Here is a 19,859-nt window from a genome sequence, read left to right as displayed (position 1 = left end):
TTGTCAATCAATTTTGTTATTTTTTACATTTATATACTAAGAATATATATTTATATTGTTAATATATTATATTTAAGGATTTTTTTCAAAAAATAAATCACACTTTAAAGGGTACATATTTTACCTATTTAACTTTTTTTGGGGACAATTTTTGTATATTTTTCTTCGATTTACATTCAAGATCTCATCCGGATGATTTTGGTTTTCGTTAATAAATAACAAAATAAAGTTAAAACTTTTGAAGCAATTCTTTTTTTTATATATATAAATATTTCGTCAAAATATCTATTTTCGACAATTTTTTTTAAAAATCGTAAAAAATTAGTTACCGAGCATATACGAATTATATTTTTAATAAAAAAGTTTAAAAAATAGGAGGAGAAAAAAATCAAATAGTTACGAAATTAAAGTAATTTTACAACTTTTAAAAAACCAAAAAAGTAAAGTAATTTAACATGAAATTATAATTGGGCGTGGGCTTATATTGTCGTAGGTGGAATTGGCCCAACCATCCATAATACCCGAGAGATGGTAGGTTTGAAAATAATATGAAAGACGAGGAGAGATTTGTAATTTTGGCACAATAAACTTCTATTCCGATTAGGAAAAGGTATGACGCGTGTCATGACGAAATTCCATCTGATGGCTAATCATCACCGTCTATCTGTCGTCTTTCTCTCTATAAATAAGTTGGAGGGGGCGCGTAGGCCGACTCAAACCAGCTTTCTCAAGAAATCGAAATTCCCTAGAGATTGGAGAAAAAGAGTAATACAAAAAGACGTATTGAGAAAAATTGCGAGCGAAATCTATAACGATACATAAGGAATTTTCTAGACTTTGGTTCATTCGTTGCGAATATTTTGATTAGGGTGTTCTAGTTCTCGATCTGGTTGACGATTTTTTGATCTGAAAAAGGGGGATAGATTTTGTTTTATCGATCGATCGATCTTTAATTTGTTAGGGTTTTATTTCTTCTCTTTGGATTTGATTTAGTTGTACTATGAACGATCAGAATTCGATGATTAATCAAGCTCAAATGATTAGTATGAACCATCCGCAGATGGCAAACCAGCCTCCTCATGTGATCAACCAACAACAGGTGATTAATCAACCTCAGTTTCTGAATCAAAGCCAGGTAATGAGCCATTCTCAGATAATTTCGCCAAATCTTTTGCCGCAGCAGTCTCAGGCCATGTTGCAGTCCGGGAGGATCATCAGTCAGACTCAGCCGCCTATGATGAATGGCAACTATAAGGTATGGGGTCACCCGCAGGCTCCTTTGGATCCTAACAAGAAGTACCGTAACTTCCCGAAGCCTAACTATGGAAATATGAAGCAGTCAGGGTCGGGGCGAGGCAATTGGAAGGGAAAAGGTGTTAGTGACAAGAGGATAAATAATAGGAGATCGGTAAAACCCTTACCGGGTTCTCTAAGTGCTCAAAATAATGGTGGAGGGTATCAACCTCCAAGTCTTTATGAGTTGCAGTCTCAAAATCGTAACAAAGCTCGTAAGTTCTATTCAAAAAAGAAGTTCAACAACAGGTTTGCACCTTATGCACCTCGGAATACATCGTCTTTTATAATTCGTGCTAAAAAGTCTGGTGGGATCGCTTCACTTGTGTCTCCTTGTCCTGTAACTCCAGCAGTACTCCCTTCTCCAATGTTCTCCCCTTCGAGGGAGGCGTTGGGTGATATGGCGAAAGAAGAATGGGGTGTCGATGGTTATGGATCAATGAAAGGGTTGATTAGGCTTCGAGGTTCTGAGCATAAGGCGGAAGTGCAGGTGGAAGAAGAAGAGGAAGGCAGTGGTGGGTCGAGTGATAGTGATGTAGAGGAACATTTGGAGGTAGAACGTAGATTGGATCATGACTTGAGCCGGTTTGAGATGATATATCAGAACTACGGAGTAGAGTACAATAACTGTTTGGAAAACACGGTTGATGATCAGGATAGCCATATAGCTCAGTTGGAAGAGGAGAACTTGACACTGAAGGAGAGACTTTTTATTATGGAAACTGAGGTTGTTGAGTTGAGGAGGAAGTTGCAACTTCTCGAGGGGGGAAACGCAGCTATTGACGATGTGAATGAGGAAGTAGTGGAGAACGTATCTGAGAATGAGAGTGATGGAGGGTTGGAGATGGAGTATGTATCTGAAATTAGACAAAACCAAGATATTGATGTTAATTCTAAGGAGGAAGATGAAGAAGTCTTAGAGATTGAGGGGAAATCGTAAATAGGAATGCATACACTACCATAATTGTGGGTATAGATTACACTTAAATTTAAGAAATGGAAAGAAAAATAGAGGGGTGCTGGCGGATGACAATTATTTACTGCAATCTATTTGGTTAATTGAAACTAATTTCTGAAAACCAAATTCGTTGTCCTTTATTTTGCATTTCAAAGCCAGCGGTTGCCTTTCTTCTCCTTGAAATCTCTTTTACCTCTTACCCACCATGGAATAGCCTTAGCTTGCTTACCAAGAAAGTAGTTAACGATCCTGACGTTCAAAGTCACTGCAATTGAGATTGAAGTGGCGGCCACTGAAACGGCTTCCCGTCGTATTCAGGTTCAGTTCTGAAGCTCCCGTCTCTGTTCTTGTAGAAATTTGTCTGACAAAAGTAGAATATACCATGCGAGATTCAATTGCCGCAGAAGAAAGTTTCATAGTTTTTGTTTTTCAAAGATTTTTCGATTGAGTAAAAAATATCCATCCCTTGTGGAGAAAAGATTAATAAAAACCATGTGGGCCTTAGATGCAATGTGGCGTTTTCTCACATCAACACAGCTGCTCTCTCAAAGTTGTATATTATTGTATTGTGTTCCTTTTATAACATTGTCCATTTATATCTTTAATACCATTGTAATTACCTTTTATAACTGCTTAATTTCTATCCCTATAATTCCCATGTATTATAAATTTGAATTAAATGCTCCTCGAGCAAATCATAAGTTAAGTCAGTTCTTTTCCTCTAATGGTGATGCTGAACAAATTCAGTTCAGTCGCAATGAATTGTATGCTTACCCTTTTCTTTTCAATTTGGTGCTTTGGCTGTAACATTTCTAACATGTCTTTGGTTAATAGAAAGTGCTCCAAGACTGCTATAGATGTAGAAAAACTAACTTACAAACCCATGCAGTCTTTTACTTGAATCTTCTTTTTGATTTTTCCCTTCAGTGGTTCTAAGATTGAAGATGAACTCTCTTTTCTCTTAAGTGTTTCTTTCTCAATTTTGCATTTGGTCTCATTCCCCATTCCCCAGAAACGAAACCATTTGTGTAAGATGACAGCAGTGAATTCAAGTTGCCGTGTTCTTTGTTTTTGTTGACTTACAAATCATTTTCCAATTTAACATAGTGCCTGCTCTGCCTGTTTGTAAATTGAGCACGATTTCACCCAAATCAATATACATAATTTATTTCTGTATAATTTCTATGGTGCAGGAAGTTTAATTTTGCTTGTGGTGAGAGAATGTGAAGGGCTATGATGGGCCGTGGCTTGGAGACAGGGAATGATATGAGTTAACTGGTTTCTCTGATCTTTTCTTCCTCTTGGTCTTGATGAGTTAAGCCAAGGCAACATCAATTAGTGTTGTGATGGTAATAGCCCATTATGACAATGTTGATGTTTCAGATCTATGGTCCAATGGTGAACACTAGTTGTTATCTAACTCATCACTAAATTGTTGTAATTTGGTTACTCTTGATTTTCTAATGATTGAAGATTAAAAAAGGTTATGAACGTTTTCACTATGAGCAAGAAATAAACTCTTGATTTATAGGAAGCTAGGATAAACCATCAATTTAAGACTCTCATTGATAGTTCCCTATGATTTTTCTTTAATTGAGAAATATACCTCATAACTTGTACGCACATGGTTTATGTCGATTCTATTTCCTTTCTTTCCTTAATGGCTTGGGTTTGTGAATTCTATTTCTTCTTTAATTGAGAAATATACCTCATAACTTGTACGCACATGGTTTATGTCGATTCTATTTCCTTTCTTTGCTTATTGGCTTGGGTTTGTGAATTCTATTTCTATTTGTTCCTTGATGGCGGGGCTTCGTCACCTCTATTTCTCCTTTTACATTGGTCTTGTTGTGGATGGCTGTTAAGTTAAATTTAATATTGTGCTTGAATCGTTGGTATTGGAAGTCAGTATGCAATAATGGTCCTACTTCTCTTAAGCAGAGAGAGGAGTCTGACATTTGCAAGGTAAGGCATTTGCTATTAAACCTAGAGGTGTCATTGAAATCTATTTTCCATTGTTATTATCTTGGAAGCTTTATGGTTTCTTTTGTGACATAAACACCTCTTACTCTTATTTGATTTGGATTGTGCTTTGATTGAAGGATAGAGGGAAGTGATTATCGATAATGATGGGTATATTCTCTCTCCCTTTTTTTACAATAAGTATATTAGCAGCAAAATTTACTACATGTTCTTCTATATTGAAAGGAAAGACCAAAAAATGCATAGGGTGTCCATGAGCATATCTGCAAGATGATAAGGTGATGAACTAAAATGACTCACAAAAACCATATCATTAAAGTGGGAGCCCGAGACATACAGGGAAGGTATGGTTATGATTTATGCATTTCTGAAGTATAGTCATTTTGTTACAATGGAGGCTATATTTTTTACTTTCTGGTATATGCTTCATATTGTTGCAGTAGCACTTAATGTGTGTAATATTAAGTCATCATTTATAATGCACTTAGTATGGACATTCTTTATAATGCTATGTGAACTTTTCAAATGGCATACCCTTTTCAACAAAGCTCTCCAAACCTTGTTTGTAATATTTGCATTTTTTGATATATGTGCTGTTGTCTCAGGTTCATTGTTGATATTGGGCATCCTTTGACAAAGATTTATTTTGTATGGTAGAATTTTATTTGCCACTTCCATTCTCTCTAAATTTTCAGGAATTTTGATTGCTTTAGAGATCTTTTCAAGAGGAGTAAATTTGAAATTTTGAAGAAACAACAGTTGTCTTAACCTAAACTTTCTTTAGGTGCATTCCGCATGCACACTTGACTAAGACCCTTATATTTGAGGTGCAAATCCGATGTGTCAAAGACAATTATGTAATGGATCGTGCCCAACTTTAGGTAGTCCTGTCAATTAGAAGGAGGGCCTCTCTCATGCTAGCTAATGATCAGTTTTATTAACTCTGAGGTTTAGTTCTTTGAGTAATTTATACTTGACATACTATTAGTGGGGTATATAAATGCTTTCATGTGTATCTTGAAACATGTACTATAAATGGTTCTTATCTGAATCTGCTATGCCTTCTTTTACGTCTTGAGTTGGAGATTAAGTGATAGTGAAGGATGAAATTGGGTAAGCCATAGATGAGCATCTTTTCGAAGATGTCAAAGCAAAACATCGAAGAAATGAAAGGCAAACTTGTTTTGGAGAAGTAAAATGAATGCAAGCATTTGGTTGAGAAGTTGGTTAATATTTTACACACAGGTTCGAAGATTGGAAACGAGGCCATAGTGAATGACAGCACAATAGAGTTGTCCCTGTAATGATAGTTGTGGATGTAAAGGCAGGCTGTGAAGACTCGATGGAGATTTCCAAATCAGGAAGCAAAGAAGATATCTTTCCTTATTGCAAATTGAAAGCATCTTTTGTATGCATTTCTAATGAAAACATATCTTAAAAATCAACTGTGGTAAATGATTGGCCTACTCGCCCGAAGTGCTTGCATAATTGATTAATTTTGTGTAAAACGTAAGGTATTTCTTGATGAATTGTTTTGTTCGAATTTCATGGTTGTTGTTATCTTCCGCAGCTTCTTAGTTGCATATTTATTTCTCTTGTTTGAAAAGGCTGATGTTTCTCAATCAAGTCTGCTTCATGTTTAGCCTATGTTCGCCTTGCTAGTTTCTTGGTTGTATATTTTTTGTCCTTATTTTCTTTCTTTTGGTGCAGTCTACTCGGTGGTTCATGGGATGAGTCTTCCAAAGATGCTTGTTTGTGCTTTATATCCTGATTTTATGCAATTTCTAAATTTATCAATACTTTAGCATTTTGTATTCTAACTTCCAAGTGTTATTTTGTTATGAAAAATATTTGGGCATATTCTAGATATGATATCATTAATGTGATATTTTCTCCAACAATTTTGAGGATATCGATGACAAATACTTTAAAAATAAAATTTATTAGCAATAAACTTCTTTTTAATAGACTATATAAATATATTGTTAAGATACTTTGTTATATTCTATGATATTCAACAATTGGAAAGTCCTTTTGTCACGTGCCCTTAAGTTCTCTTTTGTTGTATGAATATGAAAAAAAGACGCTGTGCTATATTTTATTTAAAAGGCATTCATGTATTGATGACCTTTTATGAAAAGAAATGTATTTCCTTTCTGTGATTGTGTAGAATGTATTACTTTTTGATGTTTTCATAATTTAACTCTTTTATCACATCAGGTATTGCCACAACGTAACAAATAGCAACATTCCATTTTCTACTTTTCACCAAAGAGTGGAAAAAAAAAAAAGAACACCTTGGTTTGAGATTCACAAATGAAAGATACTCCCGTCTAACTAATTGATAAAACTTGAGATTGAAATTCTTCATTGGAAGGATGGTGGTGAAATTTTGACGTTCGAGATCTTTACAACTTCAATTGACGAATATACATTGTAAAGACGCCGAGGGCATGTCTTACTACTACTATACACGGGTTCCTAACCTCAAGGGCTTCCTTCTTTTGACAAGTCTTCTTACACCTGCTTTGATTCAGCCACCCGTACATGCACAAACAAGATGTTATTGTATCCTCGTGTGATCCTAATCTTCCCATCATTGTATCTGAAAACAACCCGGCAAGTTAAATAGCTATGTAGTAGCCAAATGAAACAACAACCAAATATGGAGATATCTCACAGAAGTTGGAGCTTGAACCGGCTCTCCATTCCCAAAGGATATCCAAAGGGGCCTCCAATAATTGCAGCATCATCCATGGTTACATCGTATGCGTTGTCTCCAGATTTCCTACCGCAGAGAAAACTTATGTTAATGACAAATCGAGGACCCAATAACAAATGAGAACGTATCGTGTTGTGTATTTGCCTGTTGGATTCAATTCTTCCAAACCTTTTTCTCATAGCTTTGCTAACCAATAAAATGAACTATATGATTGGGAAACTTACACAAGGGTACCAATCATGGAGAATCTCAGTCCTAGCAACATATCCACTCCAAACTTCATTTGCCCGTTCTTGATAACCTGTCGGGTAGGGTAAGAGTGTACTTTATGCAAGTGACTAGTGAATGATTATGATTCTTTTAGTCTAGAAATGAAGGTTTATACATTATTGGAGTTTAGTACAGCTGGTATCCTATTCACTCTACCTGCATCCCCATGAGACCATTTGCAGCATTCTCTATCCAACTATCTGTTTCCATCTGCAGTTTACAGTAATTGATAAGTACATGAAATAGAAGCAATCTTTCCCTTGCTCTTTCTACTCCCGAAAAGAAATCTTTTATACGATTCATCAAGCTACTCTAGACATCTGTTGCAGCGGACCAGATAAATGTCAAGGGCGGTCATATGGAATCATATAAAAGATTGCTTTTTGAGATGGATATGTATCTATCAAGAAGTTGGAAAAACAAGTAAATCAAGCCAGATGACATCGTATAAAAGATTGTTTTTTGAGAGAGGTATTTAGCTGGAATAATCACAGCTTCCCATGTAATCTGCTGACATTTCTCTTTATGTCTAACTAGAACTACTACTACTTGACATCTCATGTCACATATCCTTAACCGATTACGTCTTATACTTTATTCACATGCTTATACAGCCTATTCACATTTTACCACTGATATTTTGGTAATCTATTTTATTTTGTTCAGCATACGAAAATATGAATCCATAGACTACCTGTGAACTCCATAACATATTCCATCCTCCCTCGAGAAGTTCCTCTTCAAATTTATTTTCATTCTGATTTTCAGAGATGAGCTTATCAATTGCCTGTATTCAAGCGCTCAAGAAATCAGCCGCAGGAGAATATAATGAGGTCGAACATTTTCTTTATGATGAGTGTGTGGAAAGTAGGTTTACCTCTTCAACTCCTTTATCTGTAGAAATTGCTAGCAATAATTTTTGCCTTGCTTCTGTTTGCTTTTGCAACACAAACGTGGTGCCCTACACTATTACAATGGTTCTGTACGTCCTTAGCAATTACCAAATCAACTCGAAAAGTTTTAAGTATGTAAGATATGTTTGAGTAACAGAAGAAAGTGAAGTAATTTACCTTGTTTCCTCTTGAGATGCGGAGGTTCCCTGAGGGAGATAAATATGTGGTGTCCAACCAGCCCTTTGCTTCATCTCCAAGAAGTTTGAACGGTACAGGATATGGGACCTTAAAAGGCAAGAACTTAAAAGAAAATGCTGCTCTGTCAAATTGGAAAAGGATGCGTTTGCCATCTTTGACTGATGCAGCCGCCTATAAGGGGAGAATAATATTAGACAGCAAGGATCCGAGATTGTTAACCGGTTATTAAAAGATATGCAAACATACCTCTACTTTCAGCTCACCGATTGCATCAGAGAATTTAACAATATTGGAGACTCGTGGGTCGTTTGTTCGTAGAAATATCTCTTGAAACACACTGAAGAAATCAACTCCAACAAATGTTCTCTGAAGGATAAGAGTTTCAAGATTTTACCATTTCTTGTCATTATCAATGCTTCAGATTATTATATAACAAACTCATTATATATTAGTTACTGAGATGAAGCAATAAAACATTTTCAAAATCCTCTGTTAAAAAAAAACCAACACTAACTAAATGACTAATATATACTAGCCCTTTCTATAATTATCTTAGAAAATTTATAAATAGATATTTTCAAAGATATTGTTTCGTTGGACTTCAAAGAATTCTAGAATTTCTCCACGACAGGGATAGATCTCAAAAAAACAATTCAGATGTTTTATATTCATCAAGGGTCTAAAAATATTTATTTCCCTGGGCTAAGAATCTTTTGCTAATGGATAGGGAGTGCGTCCCAAATCCGAGGCGAGGGAACGAGTGGAGATTGAAGAGTGTATTCTTTCTTCCAAGTCCCAGTTTCTGTTCTATGCTAATTTCTTCAGCAACGAGATCAGATAATCATGATCTTTTTCGTTGTCTACGGCTCATGAAATAGTCATTTTTGTTATTTTAATCGATTTGTTTTGAAGTCACCTTTCGCCTAATTTTAATCAAAATACTAGAAAGAAATCTTGAATCTGACTTCTGAACTATGATTTTATAATGGTGTTTAGGTACAGGATCACAATATAAGAAAAGGGAATTGCCATTGTTGGACACGTATCAAGAATTGAAATCGAACCTGTATTATGGACGCTGTTCCAGGTCTAGTTGTGAATACCAACTGCCAACGTCCTTCAATTAGGCTAGAGTTTGTCTGCAGGCAATGAAAGAGAGAAGTCAGGATTAGCGAAGACAAAGCTTTAAAACCTGTAAAATAGACACCAGTTACCATTTTCATTCATGTTGAAGATATAATACCAAGGATGAAATTTTCTAAATCTCTATGTAGTGGACAGAGAAATAAAATAAGGATGTCTCCTGATTACCACACAATGTAACAAGTTGCTGCTTTAACATTGAGTAATAAAAGAAAACTTTGAAGCATACTAATTTCTTCAGAAGACTACTGAAACATTAACAAACTTGTAAAACTGAACCAACAAAAGGAGTAACCAAAGAGTAATTAAGAACGCCTGGAAATATGGGGTTTCGAGTATCATAGATAAACTTCTACAACCACCATGAAAGCCAATTCCTTTCTATTCCAAAGCTCGAACGAGATGATATAAACAAATAAAAAACTTAACGGGCAATATTTCGAACAGTTTATCACCGTAGCAAAACTATTAAAAATCGATAGGGAAAGCCAACCGGATTACCGGATCTCGCACGCCTTCCAACCCTTCGAGAACACTGACAGCCCGTTCGACATTCTGAAGAAACCAATACACTAAAAGAAGTTTAATAAACAGAGCAGAAAAGAACGAAAAGAAGGCGAAAAAAAAGAAGAATTACGCTGAGCTGCTGAGATGAAACAGAGCGGCCTCGACCTTGGACACCAATGAGAGCATCAATGAGAGAATTTTCCGGTTGAGAAAACGAGACAACTTCTTTCTGCTGCTCATCAACAAGTGAAGATCGACAACGGAGACGAATATGTGTGTGAAGGCGATGGTACCGTTTGATGGGAGGGAGAGATGGAGTCTGAGGAGTGAAGAATGAACGGTGAAGATAAGTGGGCGTCATAGCATTAGCTTTAAGAGCCATTAAGGGGGGCATGGGAAAGGCAAAAACAGAGCAAGCTGAGGTGAGGTACGCGCCCAGATTGCTTGTTATCTTTAGTAGTGGTGGCAGTGTAAGCAAGGGTTTATTGATTTGCATTTGTGAAGGGAGAAATCTGAGGTGGTTGAATGAGATTCACACACGTGAACCAACAAGGTACGATAAGAATTAAGAACTGCTATATCTTCTTCTAAGTAGGGCTGATTAACATAAATTGAGAGAAGACCATAGTTCAAATTCAATATGAGATGAGCCAAGCCAAGTGTCCTTATGCTGCCTTTTGTTGTTCTATCTATGTAGACACGATCGCACAACCTCTGCAAAACTACAATGGACTATCGAGACATGAAATACCAAAATAGCCCCTAAATTTGCTTCTAAATTTAGTTCGTAGTACGCGTGGCCTTTTGTAGTTCTACCTCCACAATACCAAAATTACCCCTAAATTTTACTAAAACAATTCTTCTTCGCAGCCCTAAATTCTTCTTCCTCACCAACTTCCAAGCACTTCCCGCTCCCTTCCGGCGCTTTTCCGGCCACCGTTTCTTGCTCATCCAAGGTTAGAAATCTATTCATTTTTCTTCTTCTTCACTCGTTATTCTATTTCATCTTACGTTTTTCTTTCTTGTCTCATTTTCTATTTCGCTTGGTTCTTATTTAATTATGTGTGGATCCACTATGTGTTTCTGTGCTGCTTTGGAGATTATTTTGGTACTTTTATCGTTGGATTTCTCCGTTTATCTCTCGTTTTTTTCCTTCTTTTTTCTGAAACCTTGATTCCTTTTCCATCGGTGTGAGATCAATTGATTCTGTTCATCGACTATAGATTCCTTGTTACTTTGGACGTTTCTGTTTATAAATTTAATCGATTATTTTTTGGATTTTGGTTTCCTTTTCTGAATTTGAATCTGTCGTTTATTTCGAAATCAAATTAGTGACTTTTTGAGTTTCCAATTTCTTCTATTTTTAGGCGTCTTTCTATCTCAACACCACTTAACTTCAACGTCTGTTCTAAATTTTCCCCTGATTATGTTCCTTCTCCATTCATCTAGTTCATCGACTTCAAGATCGTTATATCGAGTAGAGCACATTTAAAGTGGTGTTTTTATATTTCAGCTCTATTGCTACTTATAATCACAGCACTTATACGTCTAATTTATTTTTTTTCCCTTACAAACGTAGTCGTCATGAAGCCCCAAACAATTGTACTGTCGGCAGTAAATCATGTTCTGGAGTTTTTCGATGCTAAAAAATGGGGAGATCCCCCTAAGCTCAAAATGCGGATGGCTCTTTGTTTTTTTCTTTTCGAAATAATCTCTGCATAGATGTTTTTGAAGTTTTTGTTTTGAAGAAAGCCACAGGCATCAAGCAGTGGACAATGGTGGCATGCGAAAAACACTTGATTGAGGTCATTACTGTCCAACCAAGAAAGAGAGCAAACTGAAGGCATGAGATAGTTGGATGCTATCATCCTTTGAAAATCATCAGAAGTACTAGACTACTGTTTGGCATAATCGATAAGAGGATGTCGATTCTCTTTGGACTTCCATAAAGCTGCAAAACCCTTCTTATTCAAAGGGGAAGAAGAAGGTAAGTCTCTGATAGGATTAATCCTATCAGTCTCTTGATTGGGATATCACAAAATGGAAGAATCTAGAGACAAAAATTGTGTATGGTCAGTCATCAGTGGTGACAGCACTGACAGGTCGTTGAACGCACAACTTCTTTGTTTGAAAGCAGATATTTGAGGGTGTTCTCTAGCATCCTTCTGATGGAATGTAGGAAGCTAAGAAATTTTAGCTTTGTTAGTGGCTATTTCAAGAACCAAGTTCAATTGATTTTTTTGGCAAATATTAAATTTAGCTACCTAGCATGTATAAGGTGGCTATTGAAACTAGAGAGGAACTCGAGTTCAATTGACGGGAAATTATTCCTGAATGTGCTGATTTCCTAGTGAGAATTTCTAATCGAGGAGATAATGGCACATGCTTTAGCAAACCTTGTGGCTCCTTCGTTCACATTATGTGCAATGGTTGGAACTCTGATCCTTTCTCTGTCATCCTCTCCTTCCCTATTTCATACCCTCTGTTAAATTTTCTCTACTTATGACCACAAATATGAAATTTGTTTATTCAGTATTACATTACCCTCTTGGCTTGTTTGTTACTTGGTTTCTGTAATTTTCTTGTGTCTTAATTTCTTGGTATCTTTTTGCATCTAGAGTGGCTTATGCCCAATTATATGGGTCAATTTTTTAATTGCCTTCTTTTGATTTTAGATTGTTCTGCTTCTTTTAAGCCGTGTCTGAAGTTATTTGCATATTCTGCATTTACCCATGGGGGAGGACGATAAGCAGGTACAATTTTGAGTTTCTATGCTGATAAACAAATTTATGTTTCTAAATTGTTTTAAGAATTATAGTTGAATGACTTGAAATTTGAAAATTTAAAATCACCATCTACAACTTGATTTAAAATAAATCCTGGATCTTTGAAGGGAAACCAATTTTACAACAATACAAAATTGAAAAAGAAAACAAAGAAAACAAACTTTAAAAATAATTGAAACATAATTTTATAAAAAGGGCCTTCTTTTTGTATCTCCTTGGATTATTTCATGTCAATGTAATAATTTCTTATCCAAAAAAAAAGAAAGAAATTGAAGCATAATTTTCTTAGTGGAAGCTATTCTTCTAAACAATTTCCTAACTGCCTTTTCATTTCTTTTACAGGATAGACAAAAGATGGCAAATCTTCATCTAAGATCAGAAATGATTAGTATGGGACATCCACCTATGGCAAACCAGCCTCATGTAATCAATCAGTCTCAAGTTATGAACCAGCCTCAGTCTCAAGTTATGAACCAGCCACAGGTGATTAATCAACCTCAATTTCTGAACCAAAGCCTAATGAACCATTCTCAGATAATGTCTCAGTCACAGGCCATCAACCAGGCAAATCTTCTGGCTCAACCTCAGGCCATGCAGCAATCCCAGATGATCATGAATCATTCTCTGCCACCTATGATGAGTGGCAACTATAAGGTGTGGGCACATCCACAAGCCCCTTTGGATCCCAACAAGAAGTACCGCAACTTCCCAAAACCTAGCTATGGAAATATGAAGCAATCAAGATCGGGTCGAGGCAATTGGAAGGGAAAAGGCGTTGGTGACAAAAGGATAAACAATAGGAGAATGGAAAAACCTTTATTGGGTTCCATAAGTGGTCCAAATAATGCTGCAGGTTATCAACCTCCAAGTCTTCATGAGCTGCAGTCTCAAAATCGTTTAAGGGCTAGAAAGTTTTACTCTAAAAAGAAGTTTGGCAATAGGTTTGCACCTTATGCACCTCGGAATACCACTTCTTTTTTAATTCGTGCAAAGAAGTCTGGTGGGATCGCTTCACTTGTGTCTCCTAGTCCTGTAACACCCGCTGTGCTTCCTACTCCAATGTTTTCACCTTCAAGGGAGGCGTTGGGTGATATGGCCAAGGAGGAATGGGGTGTTGATGGTTATGGATCAATGAAAGGGTTGATAAGGCTACGGGGGTCTGAGAATAAGGTGGAAGTGCAGGATGAGGAAGAAGAGGAAGTTGGTGGTGGTTCGAGTGATAGTGATGTAGAGGAACACTTGGAGGTAGAGCGCAGATTGGACCATGACTTGAGCCGATTTGAAATGATATACCAGAACTATGGAGTAGAGTATAATAACTGTTTGGAAAATAGGGTCGATGATCAGGATAGCCATATAGCTCAGTTGGAGGAGGAGAACTTGACACTGAAGGAGAGACTTTTTCTTATGGAGAGAGAGCTTGTTGACTTGAGGAGGAAGTTGCAACTTCTCGAGGGGCAAAACCCAGCTATTGATGATGTGAATGAGGAAGTAGTGGAGAATGTATCTGAGAATGAGAGTGATGGAGGGTTGGAGATGGAGTATGTATCCGAAATTAGACGACACCAAGATGTTGATGTTGATTCTAAAGAGGAAGATGAAGAAGTCTTAGAGATTGAGGGTGGGGAAAAATGTGCGGGTGAAGATTTCAAGAGAGGGAAAGTGGTTGAAGAGAAATACATAGTGAATGATGAAATGGTGAAGGAATCAAATGAACAGATTCCAGAACACTGTGTGACAAAAGATGAAGAATTTAAGGGTGAACTTATTTCGAGGAAGGTAAATGAATGTGACAATATGAATGAAAACTTGGGTAATATTCTGCACACGGATTCAGGGGTTGGAAGTGTAGCCATGGCCAATGATGAAGCAGAACAGAACAGAGTTGTACCTGTAAAAATAGCTTTAGATGTAAAGGAAGGATGTGAAGAAACAAGGGAGGATTCTGTATCAGGAAACTGACTGTTTGTAAGGATATGGCTCCATCGAGAGAAGTGCTTGCATAAGCGATTAATTTTGTGTTAATGTAACCCACTTCTCTGATGAGGCATTTTCTTGGAATTTTATCGTCACTGCTGCAGTATTCCTGATCAATATTTTCTTTAGAATCTCTCTAGTTGGAAACGGCTGATGTTTCTTGATCAATTCAGCTTCTTGTTTCACTTAACTCTCAAGGCTTTTGTGTTAGATTCTAGGTTCTATATTTTAAATTCTTTTTTCTTTTTTGTCTTTCTTGTGTAATATACTCCGTGGTTAATATGATCGTACAGCCTGCAAAAGATGCTTGTTTGGGTTTTATCCCTCTTACGTCTATCCCTTTATCAAAGAATCAGTGTGGTTTTGGGGCTATGCTTACAATTTTCTTTATGTGTTTATCACATTTCTTTATCTGTTTTGTAATTGTCTGAATCATATGCTGCCCGAGCTGCCGAGCATCAAGTTTTGCATCATTCGTATGAGCTTCCTTAGTAAAATTGGATATATTCATTTGATTGCGCTGACCCTCGTGCGACCTCTAGATTCTGAATGTTCTTTTTCTTTTTTGTTGCCATTGATAAAATTGGCACTGCTACTAACATCTCTCATGTTCTTGATAACTCGGGTGCCAGTGGCTGAACAGGGCGCAGTTAGAATGGTTGAAAGGTATAAGCTGTAAGATTTTGCTTCCATGATCTGGGAAAAGGGCTGTTGCTGTATCCGGTAAGTTTACTTCTTGTGTAATGCTTCATTGGATACTCTAATGGAAGTATTTGTGACCTTTTCTTAACAATCTTATAAATTATTTTTCTGTCCTCAGTATTGTAATTAGCAAAATTCTTTGGTTGTGATTTTGAAGTTAGGGTTTGGCAGCTGCATGTGAAAGGCGGGCTTAGGTGGGTTTTCTCAACCAGGTTTTTGACAAGCACTACAATGTTGTTCTTCAGTAGTGCATTGATTTAAAATTTGACCTCTGCCTCCATACTCTAAACTGCCCTATTCTTTGTTGCCATTGATGTAAGCCTTCCATTAGGTACATACTAATGCTAAGTTGCCACAAACGGCAACTTCTCATTTGGACAATTTTCCATTTTCGTGTAGCAAGTACATCAACTTCTGTAATTATGCATCATTGATTTGTTTTCTTATTATTATTTAATAAAAAGTTGCATATTCTCTCCCTTTTCCTCACAACCTCATTATTTCTCTTTTTTTTTTCTTCTTTGCTTTATTGCCACCCAAAGTATGAAGAGAGTGGGCCAATACTGAGGGGGGAGTGCGGGGGAGGGAATTCCCTTTACTATCATCGACAGGAATGATGCAATATAAGATTATAAATCAAACCCAAATCTTGCTATGAGATTCACAAATTGAAAATACTTGGAGCCATTTTTAAACACAAAAGTGCACCAAAAATATAACACAATATCTGTCTACCACATATACATAACCTGATATTGTGTTATCTTGATAAATATTTTTAGAAATTTTGTTAGAAATTTTGTTATTTAAAGTAGTTTCATATTACTTTTTGCTAATTAATCCCTCAGATGTATATTAATGGTCACTAAAATGCAAAAACTGATTTTTGGATCGATATCTTGTGGTTATTATGAGTTAGCCTTCTCTATAGCAGTTAAGAAGTGTTTAGTTTACCAACTTTTGAAGTTAGGTGTTAAAACAATTCATCTTTATAATTAAATACTGTTGAAAAGTTTGAATATTTACAAAATAATTTAATCTTATAATTCTGTACTTCAAAAACATAGACTTTCTAATTATGGATTGAGTAACTCAACTTAGTGTCTCAATTGCTCTTCTGATTTTTGTTTGTTTGTTGTCTCTGTCTTTAGGGAGTCCTACTAATTAATCTCATGTAATTATCCTAATTAAACCATAATGCAAATAATAGTAACATATTCCAAAGCATATCCATGCCCTGTATATGCTGCTAATCAGTGTCCACTAAGCATGCACCAAACTATTAACAAAAACAACCAAAAAGCAAAAGAAACCTTTTACATTTGGCAACTTGAGATTAACATAACAGATACGTATTCATCCCTCTAAACTCTCATTTCACATACTTCCAAACTTTTTAGCCTAAAATATAACTTATTGTAATGGTCGATATGAGCTTGTTTTGCTCAAGTTCTTATGGCCAAACTAAACATGCTCTACCCACTGCCACTCAACTCATAATGTTCATGCACATATGCTACTAATTAATCTCATTCCACCATCCTCCATCTTCTAAAGTTGTCACCAATAGTATTATATATAATCTAATTTCTCTATCCTCAGTGCGAGTTATCGGCCGCCATGCATCACCCACAACTAAGATTAATTAAAGCTAATGCCTCTTTTTCATTAGGCTATAAATTAAGGCCTTCATCAGATTATGAATCGTACTTAGTTTCTGAAAGTTTGTGTGCTCATATTATTAGGAGCAGCCATGGAAATTATCTCAACCAGCAGAATGAAGAGAAGTTTTTCTTTGGTTATGATCATGATAATTTTTTTCATGATTTGTGGTTCCACTAGTTCTCAATTAACTGTAGATTTCTACAGAAGATCGTGTCCAAATGTTCTCAGAATCGTGAGGAGAGAAGTCATCAATGCTCTCAAGAACGATATGCGAATGGCTGCTTCCCTTCTTCGCCTCCATTTTCACGACTGCTTTGTTAGCGTAATTAAACATGCATTATCATTGCATTTATTAGTTCTTTTCATGATTTTTTAGGAGAATAGTTTCAAATATAACACTCAAACTCAAATTCAAATTCAAAGTATTAGTAGTATATATAACACAATAAAAAAAATTACAAATATAGTAAAATTTAGATTTAGGTGTTGAAACATCTATCAACTTATTGACCTCTGTTAGGATTAAAGTCTACCGTTAAGAAAAGTGTGTTTATATTTTCCATTCTTGCTGTATGTTAAATTATTAGCGTTAAAACCGTGATCCATGGCACTTACTAATCTAACACTACAAACGAACAGGGTTGCGACGCGTCTGTGCTGTTGGATGGGAGTGATGGGGAGCAAAATGCACTTCCCAACATCAATTCTCTGAGAGGGCTTGAAGTTATGGATAACATCAAAGCAGTAGTGGAGAATTCATGTCCGGGAGTTGTATCTTGTGCTGATATATTAACCATAGCTGCCAGAGATTCTGTTCTCTTGGTAATTAATCACCAACTCAAGTATATATATGTATAGATATAGTTATAGATATAGCTCTTTTTTTGGGGGGAGGGGGGATTTTAATCAATATTATGGTTGAAATATGTTGTAGAGCGGAGGACCGGCATGGAAAGTATTATTGGGGAGAAGAGATGGATTGGTAGCGAATAGAACAGGAGCCGAGGAACTTCCTTCTCCATTTGAAAGCCTTGATGGTATCATCAAGAAATTCATTCAAGTTGGGCTCAATGTGACTGACGTCGCGGCTTTATCTGGTGCGTCTATATATTTGTATTATATATTTAACCAAATCATGCATGCATGTTTACAATTTTCGAATTATGAAATCTGTTGTAATAACAACTGTTCGTAAATCAATCTTTCTATTATATATCGTGAAAGAAATAAATGAAACGTACGTAAGGGAAAAAAAATGTCACTATAGTGTGAAATAACAAAGAAGTTAAAAGGAAAGTTTGAGAATCGCATGTTTCATTGATTTTAATGTCATCAGTTAAATGTTGAAAGCACACAGCCAATTTTCGTTTGAAGTTAAAGTTTGAGTAATAACCCATTACAACTCATTTGTTGTTCTTTGAATTGGATCTGAATTCCAATCTTAAAATTATTCAACGTGACATATAAAATGGGATAATTAGATGTAATCCATCAAACCGCTAACTGATCAAGGAATAATATTGGTTGCATGGCATGCATGCAGGAGCTCATACATTTGGATTTGCAAGATGTGCGATGTTCAACAATAGGCTGTTCAACTTCTCAGGAAGTGATTCTCCAGACCCAACCATGGAGTCCATGATGGTATCTGATCTTCAAGCTCTCTGCCCTCTCACCGATGACGGCAACAAGACCACTGTTCTCGACCGAAACTCAACCGATTTATTTGACAACCATTACTACAAGAACTTGCTGAACCAAAAGGGGCTGTTGGCGTCCGACCAGATCCTGTTCTCAAGCGATGAAGCTCAAACCACTACAAAACCGTTGGTCGAAGCTTATAGCTCAAACACTACGCTTTTCTTCAGCGACTTTGTTAAAGCCATGATCAAGATGGGGAATATGAGCCCACTCACTGGCTCCAATGGACAGATTCGAAACAACTGCGGAATCGTTAATTCCTCTTAGCTACTATAATTCAAATATACTAAACCTTAACCATCCATCAACTATATAGACATGCAGTAATAAATATGATCTACTAGTAATACATTAGTGTCTTGCATTATCTCATTGTTTACATTTCCTGGTGTATTTATAAATATTTTAGTTCATTTATGGATATTTTAAAGACCTTGGAAAGTTGGAGATGTTTTCAATATAAAGTACATGAAAATAAAATTGGCAAAATTGCACATGTTTGATTTTAATTAGAGAAGCAGTTTCCATATATTCATCCAATTGTTTGATTTGTTATATTATTTTGGTTGATTTGTTATATTATTTTGGTCTGTGGATAGATATGTATGGATTCAATTGCTTTAGTAGAACAGACAAATTTAGGTTGCTGGATATTAATATATTCACCCTTTGTAATTTAATTCAGCCATCTTTAATAAATTAATGAATCAAGTCTACACCAACTCAATACATATATATATATATATATGTTTGTGTGTATGTGTATTTATTTATTTATATTTGATGTACTGTATTTCGTTTATCATTTCTAGAACAACAATAATATATGAAAAAGAAGAATTTGAGTCTTTAATTAATTAACTTTAAATATTTTGTAGTTATGTTAATGATCTTAATTAATTAACATATTTTATTCTTATTGTTAGATAGAAATAGAATGCATGTTGGTGTAAATATTCAAATTTTTTATTAATATGATAGATGTAATGTCTTAACTTCTTCCTTTTATTAACAAATTATGATCAAAGAGAAATTTGTTGAACATAATTGTGGGACGTGAC

The 19,859-nt window shown here is 35.8% G+C and overlaps 4 protein-coding genes across 9 annotated transcripts; 3 read left to right on the top strand and 1 right to left on the bottom strand.

The window, feature by feature from the left end:
* The first annotated feature begins 712 nt into the window (after nucleotides 1-712).
* Nucleotides 713-6,173, top strand: LOC101217509. Of its 3 annotated transcripts, none has more exons than XM_031884002.1 (3): nucleotides 713-2,569; nucleotides 3,445-4,578; nucleotides 5,945-6,173. In XM_031884002.1, exon 1 carries the CDS (start codon nucleotides 1,001-1,003, stop codon nucleotides 2,231-2,233), a length of 1,233 nt encoding a protein of 410 aa, XP_031739862.1. In that variant the 5' UTR covers nucleotides 713-1,000; the 3' UTR covers nucleotides 2,234-2,569; nucleotides 3,445-4,578; nucleotides 5,945-6,173. The 3 variants fall into 3 exon arrangements, with proteins under 3 accessions (XP_031739862.1, XP_031739861.1, XP_004142245.2); XM_031884001.1 differs by having other exon boundaries at nucleotides 5,480-6,144; XM_004142197.3 differs by having other exon boundaries at nucleotides 3,445-6,144.
* Nucleotides 6,174-6,468: 295 nt separating this feature from the next.
* On the bottom strand, nucleotides 6,469-10,608 carry LOC101210764 (probable plastid-lipid-associated protein 12, chloroplastic). Of its 2 annotated transcripts, none has more exons than XM_004142093.3 (11): nucleotides 10,098-10,608; nucleotides 9,962-10,015; nucleotides 9,382-9,456; nucleotides 8,564-8,683; nucleotides 8,297-8,488; nucleotides 8,104-8,187; nucleotides 7,921-8,013; nucleotides 7,383-7,436; nucleotides 7,181-7,257; nucleotides 6,915-7,022; nucleotides 6,469-6,839 (listed from the first exon to the last, which is right to left on the bottom strand). In XM_004142093.3, exons 1-11 carry the CDS (start codon nucleotides 10,461-10,463, stop codon nucleotides 6,752-6,754), a joined length of 1,311 nt encoding a protein of 436 aa, XP_004142141.1. In that variant the 5' UTR covers nucleotides 10,464-10,608; the 3' UTR covers nucleotides 6,469-6,751. The 2 variants fall into 2 exon arrangements, with proteins under 2 accessions (XP_004142141.1, XP_031739860.1); XM_031884000.1 differs by having other exon boundaries at nucleotides 9,954-10,032; nucleotides 10,098-10,589.
* Nucleotides 10,609-10,780: 172 nt separating this feature from the next.
* Nucleotides 10,781-15,102, top strand: LOC101211007. Of its 3 annotated transcripts, XM_031883998.1 has the most exons (4): nucleotides 10,791-10,923; nucleotides 11,716-11,954; nucleotides 12,643-12,720; nucleotides 13,096-15,102. In XM_031883998.1, the coding sequence occupies exons 3-4, from the start codon at nucleotides 12,700-12,702 to the stop codon at nucleotides 14,713-14,715; spliced, it is 1,641 nt and encodes a 546-aa protein (XP_031739858.1). In that variant the 5' UTR covers nucleotides 10,791-10,923; nucleotides 11,716-11,954; nucleotides 12,643-12,699; the 3' UTR covers nucleotides 14,716-15,102. The 3 variants fall into 3 exon arrangements, with proteins under 3 accessions (XP_011653569.2, XP_031739858.1, XP_031739859.1); XM_011655267.2 differs by lacking the exon at nucleotides 11,716-11,954 and having other exon boundaries at nucleotides 10,781-10,923; XM_031883999.1 differs by lacking the exons at nucleotides 10,791-10,923; nucleotides 11,716-11,954 and adding an exon at nucleotides 11,976-12,396.
* Nucleotides 15,103-17,126: 2,024 nt separating this feature from the next.
* Nucleotides 17,127-19,307, top strand: LOC101211257 (peroxidase N). The gene is made up of 4 exons (XM_004142095.3): nucleotides 17,127-17,419; nucleotides 17,737-17,919; nucleotides 18,032-18,194; nucleotides 18,641-19,307. Exons 1-4 carry the CDS (start codon nucleotides 17,186-17,188, stop codon nucleotides 19,063-19,065), a joined length of 1,005 nt encoding a protein of 334 aa, XP_004142143.1. The 5' UTR covers nucleotides 17,127-17,185; the 3' UTR covers nucleotides 19,066-19,307.
* The last annotated feature ends 552 nt before the right edge of the window (nucleotides 19,308-19,859 follow it).

This window comes from Cucumis sativus, chromosome 4 (genome assembly GCF_000004075.3).
Source record: "Cucumis sativus cultivar 9930 chromosome 4, Cucumber_9930_V3, whole genome shotgun sequence".
Classification (NCBI taxonomy): Eukaryota; Viridiplantae; Streptophyta; class Magnoliopsida; order Cucurbitales; family Cucurbitaceae; genus Cucumis; species Cucumis sativus.
This window is presented reverse-complemented; position numbering and strand designations above follow the sequence as displayed.